Here is a 17899-nt window from a genome sequence, read left to right on the forward strand (position 1 = left end):
CTACCAGGAGGACTTCACACTAATAGATTAATGTCTAGTGATTTATTAATATTGAGTCATTTATTACTTCTGACAAAACATTTCGTTGCTTTTCATTGCGTCTGTTTTCAAGGTGTATTAAAGAAGGTTCAGCCTTCAGCAGGGGGCTGCTGTTGTGATGAAACTTTGATTCTTCATTTGTGGATTTTATTATATAGAAGATATACCGTCTGCTGTGACGTCCTTAAAGTTTGACTTTTGGACCAATCACCTCCTAGATAGTTTTTTTTCTCTTCTTCCCCAAATTCAGAGCTATTGGTTAAGTCAGTTTCCTTCGCCAACATGTCAAACTTATCATCTGTGTGCTGATTCGCTGGTTCTCTTCCCATCAGAATAAATCGAGGCAGGAGGCTGATTGCTACTCCTCTGTGTGTCTGTGGGACAGAAATTACCTGCATATCAAAAATATCTACGGGACAAATTGTGCAGATGATGACCCAAATAAGCAAACACATTTTGGAAAAAGACAGCAACTGTGCGAGGCTGAGAAACCCTAAGAAGGTAACTTAGCAGCTGTGTTCTCTGGTTTGCTGAAACTTTTCGACACGAAGTCAAACACAACATACACCAACAAAAGCAAATCCAATAAAAGCATTCAGCAGTTTCACAGGTTTAATCTGTATCGCAAGATGTGTCTTATTCAGCATTTTCCAACATGTGCCAACGAGGATGGGGCCTCATACCACACCCAGGACAGCTCACCGGTCCAACTCTGAACACAGACGCAGCACACATCTAACACACGTGTCTGTGAAGGGAGGGTCGAAGCTGGAGTACCGCGAGAAAAGCAGAGCAGGCACAGGGGGCATGTGCAAACTCCCAACAGAAAAGCTCTGCTGGCTGGCAGGACTATCAACCCTCTGAGGCAGCGGTTATCGCTGAATCACGCCCTTGGCATGCTCTGATGTTCCATGAAGAAAATATTCCGGTAACCTCATGATTATCAATCATTGCTCAAGATGAATCCGCAGGAAGTCCTTTGTTCTCGTCAACGTCAATGCCAATTCCATGACCTTCACCTCAACCTCACCATGTGTGTGTGTGAGATTATGAACCGATCTCCTTTCTTTGAAGGGTGTTTTTGTAGATTGAGCTTGTTTGCTGCATTCATTTTAATTAACACAGATGGTTTCAGTGTGTCCAGATCTCACACTCACACACAGTGTATTAGCAGGTTATTATTGTCTTTCTGTATCAGTGTTTGCTGGCTTCTCGTCACTCACGCTTAGGTTGCATTCTTTGTCAATGCCTCATGAAGTGATAGGATATGAATGAATACAACAGTTTATTTGTAAAGCACTTTACATTTCAGCGTTCTCAGAAATGCCAGAGCAGGAAAACGGTAGTACTGATTAAATACAATGGAACTTTACATTTTGGTCAGATTATCTTTGAAAAAAATTTAAAAAAATCAAACAAGATAACAGGTTTTATTTAAAGTGTCTTTGAATTAAGTTGCCCTGCTGCAGGTAGCTGAACACCAGACTTCCTCCTCTTCCTCACATTATGAAGGTTACCAGCTGTTGGGATCCAGAGACAATAACACGTTCTCAGATTGTCAGAAGCTTTTCATTTCAAATATCTGCTAAATCTAATCCCTTAAAGTCACCACTGTATTAAGCTCTATTACACCTACAGTGGTGAAATGTGTTTTTCTCCATAGTAAATGATTTTTAATCAGAGATTCTGCTAAGAAAATAAAAAAAAAAGTAATTCTGGAGGAAGATTTCCCTGTAACAAAGATTTGTATTCAACACTATGTGAGAAGAGTGAAAACAGGTCACAGACATCCCAGAGTCATTTCTCCAGAAAGTTCCAGGTTTCCATTCTTCAGGTTTGTTGTCGTCTCATTTGGAGCAGTTGAATAACATCCAATGGTTCAATGTACAAGAAGCACTTCAATCATTGGATATCAGTTTAGACTTTTATAGTGGGTCATTATACTGACAACAAAATAATGTTACGATAAAAATGATCGCCCTCTCAAATCTTCCTCTCTGCGCTGTAACAGTCTCAGAGGCACCATAAAAGGGTTGAGAGGGGGGACGTCCCACCCATCCTCTGATTGGCTGCCGGCTTCACATGACGGCAGGTTCTTGTGCGTGCTTTGTGGAGGAGCGGAGGTCTGCTGACTCCCAGGGTCCGTATCTGCCCGCCCCTTGGCCTGAAGACAAAGTCCTTCCCTCAGCTCATGAAACGTTTGGTTTGCAGTCTTGGAGTCCCGGGGGTTGAAGAAACACTGGTACACCTGAGACACAGAACACACCGGTCTGGTTACTGCTGAGCTTCACTCTGGGAAATTCATCTAGACCTCTGACTAACACATGACTGCTTTATCTTTGGAGCCATTACATATTGTGCAGCGGACACGGACACGGACACGGACACACACACACACACACACACACACACACACACACACACACACACACACACACACACACACACACACACACACACACACACACACACACACACACACACACACACACACACACACACACACACACACACACACACACACACACACACACACACACACACACACACACACACACACACACACACACACACACACACACACACACACACACACACACACACACACACACACACACACACACACACACACACACACACACACACACACACGCACGCCAGCAGTACAATAACATGAGATCGGGGGTGAGCACAGTCAAGATATGAGCATACACATATGTAATAAAAACCTTATTATCAATTTGGTAAAGACATTGCTCCAAGGGGATTAATACAGTAAGATAAAATAAACATTAAATTTAAAAAAAATATGTAATACCAGGACAGATAAAGTCAGTCTGACTGAGAGGAAATACTGGATAAGGAGTAACTTGAGCACATCAACACTGACGACCTGAATACATGTTACATCCAGTGTCAATATACGACCGCTAAGTCAATAATTCCTCTGATCAACTGATACAAATTATACAGGAGCATCCCAACTTTAATACATTTATCCACATGAAATACTTATTCCCGTCAATATAAGCTCACATTTCCTGGATGTCAATCCAGGAAATGTGATGCTTTTGCACGCTTCCTCACGTCTACTCATGAATGTGCTTGTTTTCGTGATGTTCAGTGGAAATGTTGGATTATTTTAAAGTTATGTTCTCATTTTTAAACTCAGTAGTTTGTTTTAATTCATGTTTTCAACATTCAGAACATTTTCACCACAGTGCAAACTTTAGTGCAGACATGAAAAAAGACCTCATGTCAAATTTAGAATGAGGTGTGTAAAAGCATTTCATTCAACCACTGAGGAGGATTTACTGGCGATGAACTCAAATCAGAACACAAACATACAGAAGTGGCACAGGAAGTGGTGCGACCTGGGTGAGATGGTTGAGGTAGCTGTATCTGGGTGTACCTGGGTCAGGTGGGTGTACCTGGGTGAGGTGGGTGTACCTGGGTGTATCTGGGTGTACCTGGGTATACCTGGGTCAGGTGGGTGTACCTGGGTGAGGTGGGTGTACCTGGGTGAGGTGGGTGTACCTGGGTGAGATGGTTGAGGTAGCTGTATCTGGGTGTACCTGGGTCAGATGGGTGTACCTGGGTGAGGTGGGTCAGGTGGGTGTACTTGGGTGTACCTGGGTGAGGTGGGTGTACCTGGGTGAGATGATTGAGGTAGCTGTACCTGGGTGTACCTGGGTCAGATGGGTGTACCTGGGTGAGATGGTTGAGGTAGATGTATCTGGGTGTACCTGGGTGAGGTGGGTGTACCTGGGTGAGGTGGGTGTACCTGGGTGTATCTGGGTGAGGTGGGTGTACCTGGGTGAGATGGTTGAGGTAGATGTATCTGGGTGTACCTGGGTGAGGTGGGTGTACCTGGGTGAGGTGGGTGTACCTGGGTATATCTGGGTGAGGTGGGTGTACCTGGGTGAGGTGGGTGTATCTGGGTGAGGTGGGTGTACCTGGGTGTATCTGGGTGAGGTGGGTGTATCTGGGTGAGGTGGGTGTACCTGGGTGAGGTGGGTGTACCTGGGTGTATCTGGGTGAGGTGGGTGTACCTGGGTGAGGTGGGTGTACCTGAGTGTATCTGGGTGAGGTGGGTGTACCTGGGTGAGGTGGGTGTATCTGGGTGAGGTGGGTGTACCTGGGTGAGATGGTTGAGGTAGATGTATCTGGGTGTACCTGGGTGAGGTGGGTGTACCTGGGTGAGGTGGGTGTACCTGGGTGTATCTGGGTGAGGTGGGTGTACCTGGGTGAGGTGGGTGTACCTGGGTGAGGTGGGTGTATCTGGGTGAGGTGGGTGTACCTGGGTGAGGTGGGTGTACCTGGGTGTATCTGGGTGAGGTGGGTGTACCTGGGTGAGGTGGGTGTACCTGGGTGAGGTGGGTGTATCTGGGTGAGGTGGGTGTACCTGGGTGAGGTGTTTGTGCAGCTTGTTGCAGTCCAATAATCGCAGCTCTTCGGGGAGAGACATGAGCAAGTCCAACACAATGGCACTCTCTGGAAACAGGAGTTCATTATATAGCAGCAACACTCACAGAGAAACATTTCTACAAGAGACAACCGGAGGAAGCTTCACCGTGACACTGAGGAATAAATGAATACATGTCAGCTTCAGATCACATCTTCTAATTTCTACTCCACCTTTTTCTTCCATATGAAATCACAAAAACTAAAGACAGAAAGAGGAAAAAGTGCCTGAGGTCAGACACACCTGTCAGGTACTTCTTTGCATTTCATAGGTTGTGAAGTTTAATTATATTCAATTCAGCACTTTAATTAACATGAATGTATGTTGTGTATTTTATACATTATTTTACTTGAAGTAATACAGCAGAAAACATTACTGAAGTTATGTTACTGGATTTATGACTTACATTTGTTTGGCCTTTTTTTACAACTATTTTGATTATTCTAAGTAGCAGCTGCTGAAAAAACAGTCATTATCTAAGAAATTCTTGTGAAATACATTAGAGGCCGCTTGATATACCACAAACAAGTCGTCCTGGTGTGCTGAACCCTAAGAGTGTCTTTAAAAGTGCTATAAAACAGGATTAAATGTTCATTTCCATAGGATTTAGTGAAAGCTGCTGCTGTTGCAGAGTTCACTGCTTTAAGGAGACCGTTTTCAGTAGTGAACAGTTATGACCAACCCTTCTTCAATCCTCTCATAAACAGGCCTGAAGAATCGGGGGGGACTCACCCCCATGAGGGTGAGGGGGGGGGGGGGGGGGGGACTCACCCCCATGAGGGTAAGCAGGTGGGAATAACACCTCTAAGAGAGTGAGCGGGTGGGACTCACCCCCATGAGGGTGAGCGGGTGGGACTGACCTCCCGTGAGGGTGAGCGGGTGGGAGTCACCCCCATTAGGTGGGAGTAACACCTCTAAGAGGGTGAGCGGGTGGGACTCACCCCCATTAGGTGGGAGTAACACCTCTAAGAGGGTGAGGGGGTTGGACTCACCCCCATTAGGGTAAGCAGGTGGGAATAACACCTCTAAGAGGGTGAGCGGGTGGGACTCACCCCCATTAGGTGGGAGTAACACCTCTAAGAGGGTGAGGGGGTTGGACTCACCCCCATTAGGGTAAGCAGGTGGGAATAACACCTCTAAGAGGGTGAGGGGGTTGGACTCACCCCCATTAGGGTAAGCAGGTGGGAATAACACCTCTAAGAGGGTGAGCGGGTGGGACTCACCCCCATTAGGGTAAGCAGGTGGGAATAACACCTCTAAGAGGGTGAGCGGGTGGGACTCACCCCCATTAGGTGGGAGTAACACCTCTAAGAGGGTGAGGGGGTTGGACTCACCCCCATTAGGGTAAGCAGGTGGGAATAACACCTCTAAGAGGGTGAGCGGGTGGGACTCACCCCCATTAGGGTAAGCAGGTGGGAATAACACCTCTAAGAGGGTGAGCGGGTGGGACTCACCCTCATTAGGTGGGAGTAACACCTCTAAGAGGGTGAGGGGGTTGGACTCACCCCCATTAGGGTAAGCAGGTGGGAATAACACCTCTAAGAGGGTGAGGGGGTGGGACTCACCCCCATGAGGGTGAGCGGTTGGGACTGACACCTGTGAGGGTGAGCAGGTGGGAGTCACCCCCGTGAGAGTGAAAAGGTGGGACTCACCCATGGGAGTGAGCAGGTGGAACTCACTGGGCTCCTGGATTCTGCTGAGGAAGCAGTAGATCCTCTCAAAGTCGACCATGTCTTTCCCCCCGACCATCCTGGAAGTGTTTTCTGTGGAGGATTGGCGACCTGCGGTGGGGGGGGTGGAGGAGGAGGAGGCAGGCGGTGTAATGAGTGGTCGGGGAGCTGCGGAGGGGTGGGGCCTGTGAGGCTCGGTGGAGAGGGGGTTCTGAAGCTGCTGAGGCGGGCCGAGGCCAGCACGGGCAGCAGCGGGCGGGGCGCTCGGGACTCGAACCACTGCACCGAGTGTTGGGGGCGGAGTCTTGATCTCGAGTGGGCAGGTCCTTCTGGTTCCAGGATGGCGTTCTACAGGAAGCAGGAAACATGCTGGATTAGACCTAACATCTGAGTGTTTAGTTTCATCTTGGAAAGTCACAGAAAGACAAACAAGCAGTGAGACGAGGCCTCCTCGCAGTGCAGGAACCTTCGTCTGCATCCAGCCCAAACACGTGACGTTACTGGTGAACTGAAGGAGCAGGTTCCAAATCAATTATTCATCAACATTTCAGCAGAGAGCACCTGTCTGATGCTGCTCTGGATGAAAACCCAGTGGTGGACCAAGGTCCCGTGTGCCCAGGGACATGCAGAGACAGACAATCGCTGCCTCGTCTAGTTGATTCTCATAAAATAGAGATTACATATGGGCGTAGTTAGCTTTGGAACTATCCGTTACCAATAAAAGGTCTCTAAACACTTTATAGGTCCTCACATCCATAAACAGTAAATGTTTTTCCAAGTCAATAAAATATGTGATCACACTGGTTGGACCTGAAACCACAGTGAGAGAGGAGCCACTGAAGCCGGCCTGTAGAGGCAGTGCTGAGCAGTGTCTCACTTTATGCTTTCCTGTGCACTAAATGTTTCAGTGCAACAGAAAGTGAAACAACCGTTCAGAATGTGATACAAGCACCACACTTGGCACAAATACCCTTTAGGGGCAAGTTAAAAATACTTTTTTATTAAAAATACACTGGCCACCTGAAATCTAAGATGGCAGCCATTTTCCACACTGGCCACCATTCTGGCATATAACCTTACTATAGAATCTCACTGCAGTAACCGATTCAGTTGATCTTGGTGTTAAAAAGTAGGTTTTAAAGTAGATGGAATCCAAAAGTACAACTGTAACATCAATCTCGAGTTGGGGGAATGGCTTCATAAGGTCACCGCTTTCTGGCAAACATGTCTCGTCTGGCTGCATCCACGCCTGCAGCTGTACTAGACCCGTCATACATCGTCACCTCAAACTTCCACTGTTGGTGGGTACTGGCTGAGTTTTGTGGAGACATCAGGAGCCTCGGGACAAACATTCTAGGTTTGTCTTGCTGATTTCTTCCCTTTATCACAGACTCCTGATACAACATCACAGCCTGTGAAGGCAAGGAAGAAGAGAATCCCTCTGCTTGTCTCTGGTCCTATGGAATGATGACGATCAGGCACAGGGAATCATTAGATATGTTGTCCTTGTCTAAAGCCACCCACAGCTGCTCTAAACCAATCTCTTGAAGGGCTGGCAGGTCACGATGACGACAACGTCTGTGTCATTGGCTTCGACCATCAGGACTTTGCTGCCCTCTTCTGTTGCATTCCTGGCATGGAGGAAGAGGCTTGTCAGCTTCTTCATGACTAAGAGATGCCATAAGATTCATGCTGACTACATGGTTGCTAACAACATAGTCTTGTCTGCTCACAATGGCTGTGTTGGGTGGAGATATTTGTGCAATCTTCTGCGACAGGAAGTTGAACAGCTCAGTTTTGTTGTCATTGTCTCTCAAGAAGTTCTAGAAGGTTATTTGTTGTTCAGAAGTTCAAAAATCAGATTCCTCATGGTCGGTACCAGAATCATCCAAACTGGGTAAGTCTGTGTATTTTTACTGCAAAAAGTAATATTTTGCTCTTGATTATCGCAGACATATTCAAGAGTGTCTGGCTGCAGGACCTCCACTCTCAGGCTCCCCTCCACTGTCAGACAGGAAGTGCTCATTTAAAATAAAATGCGACAATTCAAAATAAAATGCGACAGAATGAAATGCTGGTGGAAAATTCAGAATGTGTTAATTATTTAACAGCGCAACATTAAAAACAATTTTTGTTCCTTTTTATCTAATATAGCACGTGTATCCTGAGTATTTATGCCTAAAAAATTATTGTATATTATACTATTTCTGAATGTATAATAAACAATCATTTATGGCCACAAATGAGCGTATATTATACAATCAGTAAGAGTATCCATGCAGTATTTTTGATATGAAAAGAATGCAGCCCATATAGTCTTAGGATATAAATGAATAGAAAATCTGTGCTTGTGACTTGAACAGTTTAAGATTACGATGTGAAAAGTCTATATTCCGGCTTTTTAGAGTTTAATCCTTTATAAATTTCGTTGTTTATTTCGAACATGCACAAAATCAAATAAACAGTTCATAATAGTCAAGATATCTCAAACAAACAAACTGAATGAATAACAGCAGAACAATTTAATCTGTTGGAACGTCTGAAAAGGGGTAGGAAGAAGTATAACTTATCAAATCTCACCCCCTCTTCATAAATAACAGCATGTTGGTTTTTATTGTATAAAGGTGGGCGATATGTACAGTACCTCACAAAAGTGAGTACACCCCTCACACTTCAGTAAATATTTCATTATATCTTTTGATGAGACACTGAAGAGATGACATTTCTTCAGCGTTGTCCCATCGAAAGATATAAAAGTTCACAAAAATGTGAGGAGTAGTCACTTTTCTAAGATACCTTCTGGTATATAGGGCTGAAGTATATTTATATTATAAATCAGCTTGAGGCCAGTCAGTTAAAAATGCTCTTTTTCTTAAAATTACAAATTTTATAAGCAAACATGTCATACCCATTGTTGTAAAGTGTTCTACTATGTGATACATATAATGTACCTTCACAGGTATTTAAACTGTATTGACTATTGCTTTTGTTTAATGTATAATGTTCCGTTTTCCATTTGATCTTTTCTTTGCTCTTATTCTGTGTTAGTGGCCATTATTCATTTCATATCTGGTCATTGTTGTTCTGTTGTGGTGGGAACGTCACTAGATCTACTACCTTAGCTCTGAGATGTCTACGGTACAACTGAATTGAAATATAAAGTACTCCATAAAGCATATATACAAAAGGAGAAAACACAAAAACTCTAAACTATTTTATTATTCTTTATCCAGTCTTCTGTGTGGCATTCGCAATGTCCCTGATAATGTCTTTTGTCAACCATTTCTTAACAAAATGTCCACATCTCCAATATTATAGAAAAACAAATTTAAATGGCTCGAAAAGTGTTTCATTTTCTGACTCGTCCAGAAATACTTCATTACACGAGACTTAGTACTGCAGACCAGCCTCGGCCTGTTCCTGCTCCCCCGTGTCCAGTATTGAAGGGCCTGTTCCTGCTCCCCCGTGTCCAGTACTGAAGGGCCTGTTACTGCTCCCCCATGTCCAGTACTGAAGGGCCTGTTCCTGCTCCCCCATGTCCAGTACTGAAGGGCCTGTTACTGCTCCCCCATGTCCAGTACTGAAGGGCCTGTTCCTGCTCCAGGTTCAGTACTGAAGGGCCTGTTCCTGCTCCCCCATGTCCAGTACTGAAGGGCCTGTTACTGCTCCCCCATGTCCAGTACTGAAGGGCCTGTTCCTGCTCCAGGTTCAGTACTGAAGGGCCTGTTACTGCTCCTCCGTGTTCAGTACTGAAGGGCCTGTTACTGCTCCCCCATGTCCAGTACTGAAGGGCCTGTTCCTGCTCCAGGTTCAGTACTGAAGGGCCTGTTACTGCTCCCCCATGTCCAGTACTGAAGGGCCTGTTACTGCTCCCCCATGTCCAGTACTGAAGGGCCTGTTCCTGCTCCAGGTTCAGTACTGAAGGGCCTGTTCCTGCTCCAGGTTCAGTACTGAAGGGCCTGTTACTGCTCCCCCGTGTTCAGTACTGAAGGGCCTGTTACTGCTCCCCCATGTCCAGTACTGAAGGGCCTGTTCCTGCTCCAGGTTCAGTACTGAAGGGCCTGTTACTGCTCCCCCATGTCCAGTACTGAAGGGCCTGTTCCTGCTCCAGGTTCAGTACTGAAGGGCCTGTTCCTGCTCCATGTCCAGTACTGAAGGTCCTGTTCCTGCTCCCCCATGTCCAGTACTGAAGGGCCTGTTCCTGCTCCATGTCCAGTACTGAAGGCAGGTCAACTCGTCCAGTAAATAGGTTCATGTTCACCTGAACCGACTTTGCTGCACGTCTGCAGTCACCAACAATCCCTGATTCACACGTGTCCTCTGGAAAAGACTCTCGACATATTGGGGAAAAAGGCAGTCATCTTGGATTTCAGGTGGCCAGCTTATTTTTTTAAAAAGTAACTCCTGAGGGGGATTTGTTCCAGGTTTAGTGCGATTCATCTGAAATAAATGATTTATCTGCTGCACTATATAAACATTATGAGAAATGGAAAGAACATTTGTTACACTTGACCTCTGATTCTGAAAGACTCTTCAAATGTGTTTGTTTAGAAAATGTAAATGTAAACAAATCCACAAACATGTTTTAATGTTGATTCCAACCTCCATCAGGCACATTTCTGTACAAACTGAAGTTCCTGAGAACTCAAAAATTTTAATTCAGCTGTGTCCAAATAAATAATGCAACGATCAAACACTTAGGCCCTGTTTACACGACAACGTCAGCTGCTTCAGGAGACTGTGTGACCGATCAGTCTCGACTCCGTTTATCGTATTTTCAACAAGCCCGTTTTCTCTTTTTGCTTTGGGGCCTGGTTCGGTCACACCTCCGTTAGAGGAAATCTCACTGAACAGGTCCAGTCGTCTGATTGGTGAGTCCCAGTCGTGTCCAGCGTCCCTGTACACTAACCAGGTAGAGGATGGCTTCATAAGTTCTCAGTAAAGACCCCCGTCCTCTACCCCGTTATAACATCAGCTTTGTTCCTGTCGCCGTCACTGAGCTGAATAAGAAGCACTTTATCTTATTTATTCATTTTAGTTCTTAACTTCATTCATTATCGTGACTTTTGATGTTTTTAGCCTGATTTTTATCTCAGAAAAGGCTTTTATCTCCCTCTGGTTTTTTCTTGGGTTTAGTATTTATGGTTTCTATTGGTGACTGAAACACTGGTTCAGTTTAGTTTTCTCATCACTGGATTAAGCTGCCTGTCTGGTTCTACGTGTTTTGTTTTTGATGGCGTGCCAAATGCACTCACTGCCTGCGAGACAAATCTACACACAATTAAAGTGACCTTGACCTCCCACTTCATTCGTCCAGGACTGCTGTCTGAAGCTGGCCGACGGTGAAACGGCACAATAAACATGTTTAAAGTGTTTCTGCTGCCGACGAGGAGAAGGTGAATATTTTAACCGACTCGTCGCTTGCATCCTCAGTCTGAACCGCAAAGGGGATTCTTCAGAGCGAGGATTCTTTGTGACACACGTGAATCAAACCAGGAAGTAAAACGAGAAGCCCGGTATGAGGAGGTGTTGCGTCTGTGGTTTTCTCCTGCTCGCCCTGCGACCGACAGAGTGGGACTACACCTTTTACCTGCTGTAGAAGACTGAGGTCCGACAGTTGCTGGCCGCCCGGCAGGGTCTACAGGAGGGTAAGAGTTCCTCAGACTACAAGGCTCGGTGGACGACACGATCAGCATCTGACACAGAAGACAACGGAGAGGAAGACTGAGAGCAGAACAACACACACACCTCTGTCTTTTAAACGTTGAGTTCCATGGAGAAATACTTTTCCAAGTTATCTTATTCGACAGGGGAATTTCGTGCCTTATCTTGATTTCATCTTCTCATTTTTACCTTTAATGTGGTTAAAACTAGCAGCTATGCCCCCTGGTGGTGTGTGGGTGAACACACCAAAACAGCATGTGAGCTTCAACCCTGAAGTCGGTCACGTTTCTCAGGTAAAATGTTTCCACTTGTAAAACGACTTGAGGGAAATGATGGACTGGTTTACTTTCAGCCCTTGTGTACACATGGTCTCCTAAAGCAGACTACACCTCTGAACTGCTGCCGTCTTTACACCACAGAGGCTGTGATTGATCGATTTCAAAATGCTGCATAAAGCAGAGTTTTGGTGGAAAACTTAAGAAGTTTTCATCTCAGAACAGCTAATGAACCAACTCTGAGTGAGTTCAGCGACCAGTACCTGAGAGAAAGTGGCGGAGATGGCCTCTTCATGACTTCCAGTCACCGCAGCAGCGAGCTCCGTCCACTTCTCGATAGGCTTCGTGACGCTCTGCTCCGCCCGCATCCCCTTCTGGAGCCGGTCAGCCGTGGTGGAGATCACCTGCTTCTTCAGCTGCTCCACCATAGCGCGGATCTGAAGGTCACACAGAGCTTCACCTTCTGATCATGAGGAGAACACGCTTTACTACTCCAGTACCACAGCAGTACACAAGTACTGAGTACTGCTACTGCACTTGAATAAACCCCCTGCAGCAGTATAAACAAAACACCAAGTTCAGTTTGTCCGATAAGATTAACTGATGATCCTACAAGTTACCCTTCATTCACCCTCCCTCCACTAGAGGGAGCTATGGAGGCCTTGGCCTTTCATGCCCCTAACAATGGGTGGTTTCATGAGTAGTTCCACCAGGTTACCATAGGAGGCGCTACAACTGCACAGGGCAGGCAAACCAAGTGTCCATGAAGAAGAGTGCACCTGATGGTGAAACATAGCAGAGGTAACTCACTGTAAACATTGTACTTCAATTCCACTCTTCTCCCAACAACAGTCGGGACACAAGCGGCCATTCAGCATAACATTGTTTGTAAAGTTTAGCTTGAGTCAACACTGCTTATTGACGGGACTCAGAGCTGGAGGAGGGCAGGCGGAAGGAGAGGGACTGAAGAAGTGCCTTAACAATAAAACATTAACAGATGGACCTAAGCGCTCTCTTCTTAAGCAGTTCTAACCATAATTACCCCAAATCAAAGTTTGGTGAAAAGCATTCACACTAGAACATGAAGTGGGAGAAGAAATATCCTGACCTAGAGCTTTAGCTTCAGAACATTCCGACTGCGGTTCTTATCTGTATGTCATTTACACAAAAACAACAAACGCAGTTTTCATCAATGGAGGATTTCAAGACTTGGAAAATGCAGTTGGAGGCAACGAGGAGTCATTTCAACTGACAGGAGGAGCTCCCTGCTATTTGAAAAAGGTGAATATTTTTTTAAATCCTGTATGTTCTCAATGTGTGTGTGCAGTGTGAACAATCAACATTCATGAAAACTAATTCAGTGAGTCTTTATGGTTGACTTCTTGTTGCTGCAGATGACGTCTCTTTCCATGGATTCGCACACACTAATTCAATTCGCAAATTAATCCATTTTGAATTAATTTTGTACTCTACTTGGTAACTAATGAGCAGGACGATGATGAGCGGTGGACCTCAGTATTTCTAAATATCTGGATCCGGCCCTGCCAGGAAGTGTCGGTTACCTCCGCCAGCGGGCGGCTGGGCAGCTTGGCCTCCAGCAGGGAGTAATCGATGTCCCGGTGGGGCTCTGCGGTCTTGTGGAGGGCTTTCAGAGCCTTCAGGAGTTTATGTTGCTCCGCGCGCTGCCACTGACACGCGACTCTGCCCGCACGCCGCGGAGCCTCCGCGAGCTCCCCGATGCGTGTCGGCGTTTTCCGAGTGCGTGGAGGCGGCTTCATCGTGACCAGGACAGACCAGAAGTACTCTCTGTCTTCCGCTCTGTCCTCTGCTCTGTCTCGGTCCTGTCCTCTGCTCTGTCTCGGTTCTATTCTCTGTCAAGAGTGTTTTGGAGGCTCCATATTTGCGCGATCACGAATCTGCTCGACACTTCCGCTCGCTCGCCTTCACAATAAAAGTGATTCTCCAGCGGTTTTGGTATTTTTTATTCTTATTTGCAATTCAAATGGGATTTATTTTAGAACTGATCAGTTTCTTGAAATATAGAATAGACTAGAAGAATACAAATCCTTTGTTGTCACTCTCTTGCAATGTTAAAACACAGGTATTTACAAAAGGTATTTACTTTTTAATCTTGTAACATTCTTTATAAATCTGCCTAATGTTATGGAAATCAGCCGAAATTGATTAATTAACCAACCAAATGCATCTTTTCGCCTGCCCATCACATTGAAAACAAGGAGACGCCTCCGTCTGTCGCCATCTTGGATGAGGACTCGTATTGTCAGTCACATTCACTTGATCATTATTTTCATCATCAGAATAATGGTGATATCTAAATTAGCCCCTTTTAAAAAATGGTGAATGGGTCTGGTTTACTTGAAATGACAAGCTGGGCTGACTGTAACCCCAAGTTTAGAGAAAACTCAAATCCGTCTTTTAAGCGTTTTAGGAGTGTGCCTCAAATAAGACTTGCAAAATAAACTGTGCTATTTAGAGCTCTCAGAGTTTCAGTCATTAATAAATATGATCATATTTAAACATTTATAAATCATTAACATCTGCAAAATTTTGAACACATTTATGTTTATGTGCATTTGAAAATAACTATAATGAAAAAAGTTGAACCTGACCTGCAGCTTTTCAGTCAAATTTCTCTTTTTAAACAGATAAATTAGATGTAACAGACTTAATGCATTATACCCATCACTACGTCTTGTAGAAACATGTGAGAGCCAACCAGAACTGACTTCAGCTGGTGACCGAGCAAGTGTGGCAATGGGCAATTTAAAAGTTGCTCCAAACCACAGACATCAAACGACGCAGATTGGTTTTAATTTATGTCAGTCACTTATATTAATGATCAGTCATTGGTAAAATCTCTACTAAACCCTCCTCCTCGGGGCCTTTCTCTTTTATCATAGATTATCGAGAGGAAATAAAGCAAATACAGTTCTGGACTCATTGTTAGTGTGTTGCCATAAACAACAAACTAGCATTTTTCTGGTGTTTTTTTCAGTTTCAGAGTAGCATCCTCTATTGGCCAGCCGCCATTTTCTTATTCTTGCTCATGTGGAATTCTTGGGTTTTTTCTCTGAATAATGCTTTGAAATGACTGTGTTGTATTTGGCACTACATAAATAAAGTTGAGTTGAATTGGTCAACAAAATATTTTGGCAGACTCAGTACACAGTACAAGGAAAGGAATCCACCATAATCATGAGACGGAATTCAGGTGAACTTGAACATAGGTTATGTACTTTATTTTGAAAACAGTCATGTATTTACTGTGGGGTTATTCGGCACTGTGTGTGTTCTGTCAGGCTACACTCAACATTTCTCAAAAGTTTCACTCATCATAGGCACTTAATATTATGAAGTCAGTCAGCAGTTAGGTGTCTTTACATTTAGAAAAATGTAAATCTAATCAGTTAAATTAAAAGTGACGTTACATGATAGAGAAATTCAGTGAAGCAGAAAAGTTCTTTGGCAGCGGTGGGATTCGAACCCACGCCCCCGAAGAGACTGGAGCCTTAATCCAGCGCCTTAGACCGCTCGGCCACGCTACCGATGGGAGACAAAGCAGAGAAAATTGTCTGATTATTTCTTTCAAACATGAAGTCAGAGACTACAAATAACCTCGAAAGTGTTTCAGCCACAGTGAAACCCAAACACTTCATTTTGTACAGTTATCGAACTTGTGTGAACGTTTCTTTCCAGTCATCATCCGTTGTTATTACATTTGCTTCCAGTTCCCATCTTTCTTTAACATCCATATTATTATCATTTGATTGATATTGTAGTGCTGTATATACTCTTGAAATAAGCCAATAAGCCCCCTTCCCTTTTTTTTCTTTTTGAGCTATCCTCTATGAATGACTTATACAATTCTTCAACTTTAGTTAGTTCTTTGTTTATTCTTTGCCATTCGTCATGTTTCTGAGGGTGATGTCTTAACTGTCAATATCTATAAAAGTCATAATTTTGTAATATAAATTCCTGTTTAAGCTGTTCAAATGATTTCAAAATTTGCTCTTTATAAATTTGTGCTGCATATATAGTCTATTGTTATACTCTATACATCTATTGTCCATTTCTTAAATCCTGCATCCGTCGTGACGGTGTAAGGTCTGGATTTTTGGTTATTTTTGTAGTTCTACTGACAGACCTGGATATGTCTAATTTATTTTTATTGTTGACTATATTTTCATTGTTTCTATAATCAATTCATTTCCAATTTTAATCTTCTTTTGCATTGAACTAGTAGTAACTAGTAGTGATTCCAGTGGCACCTAGGGACAGGCCCTTTGCTCCATTTCCCCCTGTTGAAGGCCTTCTGTGCATCGAGGCGAAGCATCACTGAGGTCTGAGATGGGTATTTATGAACTGGATGTTATATTTGATATTCTCCTAATGGTGTTTGCTCCCTGTCTACCAGGAATGAATCCAGTTTGGTCTACTTTAATTAGTTTAGTTATGTGTTTTCAGCATTCGTTTTGCCATTATGCCTGTACATATTTGAATCATTGCAACGTAGGATCACTGGTCTATTTCCTTCACATAAGGTTGGATCTTTTCCTTCTTTATATAAGAATAATATGATGGCTTCTGACCTTGACTTAGGTGGGTCTCCAGATGTTAAAGTATAATTAAATACTTTAGACAGTACAGGTGTTCTCGGTTCTCTATAACTTTTATAGATTTCTCCCGGAAACCCATCTGTCCCAGGCTATTTATTATATTTAAGTGTTTTTATGATATCCAGTATTTCCTGTGGAGAAATGGGTCAAATCATTTCAGATGCCTCTTCTCTTGACAAAAGTTGGTAGATATATTTATTTATTTTGAGAAAGGTTTTTTGTGTCTCCATCATTATGACCAGATTCGGAGCCACCATATAGATATTTATAAAAATCTGCAAAGGTCTCAGTCATTTCTTTGGGTTTAACTAAAGTTTGTTTTGCTATAGGGAGCTTGATTTTTGAAATAATTCTATCATCTTGAGCCTTTCTAAGTTGGAATTCTAGTGAGCAAATAACTTTACTGCCAATTTCATTGTGCTTCTGCTGTATGAAGCAGAAACCTTCCGCTTTAACTATTAAAAGTTTCATCTACAGGGAATAGAGAGCACCACGGCTCCAGCTCATCTATGTCCCAAGTTAATCTTATATGAGCGAAACACAGCGACAACAACAATAAATAGGTTTTTCCTACCTGTGGAAGGTAATCCCACGCAGTGCATTGTCCTGATTTTGTCTGTTTGTTCAACCAAAAGCAGAACATTGATGTGGTATCGTCCGGTTCTGTTTAATAATAAAGCGGCTTTGCAGACAAGAAACTCTACCCGCTCTACACTCTAAACGCTACAATATTACAATAGTTACAATAGTAACGCACAGTGACTTGGTTAAGTAACTTGAATCTGATTACTGGTTTGGAAATAGTAACGTTAGATTACTTGTTACTGGAAAAAGTGGTGACGCGTTACCGTCATCACTGGCCGGAGGGCAGCAGGTCAAACAAGGATGAAACCAGGGTGTGAGCCGTCCTCGATGATGCTTTGTGCACTGTCGGCATAAAACACCAATTACTGTAAACTACTGAATAACATAACATGACTAATTATAGGAGCTATAATAGTTAATCTTTAATAAACTCCCTCTGGGCCTGTGACAGACTGGCGACCTGTGCAGGGTGTACCCTGCCCTCGCCCACAGTAGGCTCGGATCGGCTCCAGCGCCCCGTGGCCTTGAACTGGATAAACAGGATAGCAGATCGATGGACGGATG

At 44.0% G+C, this 17899-nt stretch overlaps 1 protein-coding gene across 3 annotated transcripts; it reads right to left on the reverse strand.

Annotated features, from left to right (window-relative positions):
• Window positions 1-637: 637 nt before the first annotated feature.
• snapc2 (small nuclear RNA activating complex, polypeptide 2) lies at window positions 638-14058 on the reverse strand. 3 transcript variants are annotated; one of them, XM_080486541.1, is made up of 6 exons: window positions 13676-14058; window positions 12377-12550; window positions 11765-11870; window positions 6157-6522; window positions 4445-4533; window positions 638-2287 (listed from the first exon to the last, which is right to left on the reverse strand). In XM_080486541.1, exons 1-6 carry the CDS (start codon window positions 13889-13891, stop codon window positions 2000-2002), a joined length of 1239 nt encoding a protein of 412 aa, XP_080342667.1. In that variant the 5' UTR covers window positions 13892-14058; the 3' UTR covers window positions 638-1999. The 3 variants fall into 3 exon arrangements, with proteins under 3 accessions (XP_080342667.1, XP_080342668.1, XP_080342669.1); XM_080486542.1 differs by having other exon boundaries at window positions 1309-2287; window positions 6184-6522; XM_080486543.1 differs by lacking the exon at window positions 6157-6522 and having other exon boundaries at window positions 1309-2287.
• Window positions 14059-17899: the final 3841 nt, after the last annotated feature.

This window comes from Lipophrys pholis (assembly GCF_963383615.2).
Source record: "Lipophrys pholis genome assembly, chromosome: 18".
Lineage (NCBI taxonomy): Eukaryota > Metazoa > Chordata > Actinopteri > Blenniiformes > Blenniidae > Lipophrys > Lipophrys pholis.

Bases quoted from the DNA above. Each gene is read 5' to 3' on its own strand.
- snapc2 (XM_080486541.1), bottom strand. From the start codon at position 13,891: ATGAAGCCGCCTCCACGCACTCGGAAAACGCCGACACGCATCGGGGAG. The intron at 11,871-12,376 runs GTACTGGTCGCT...CTTCTGTGTCAG, and splicing joins TCTCCGCCACTTTCTCTCAG to ATGCTGATCGTGTCGTCCAC. The intron at 4,534-6,156 runs GTGAGTCCCACC...TCCTGTTTCCAG, and splicing joins CCACCTGCTCACTCCCATGG to AGAGTGCCATTGTGTTGGAC.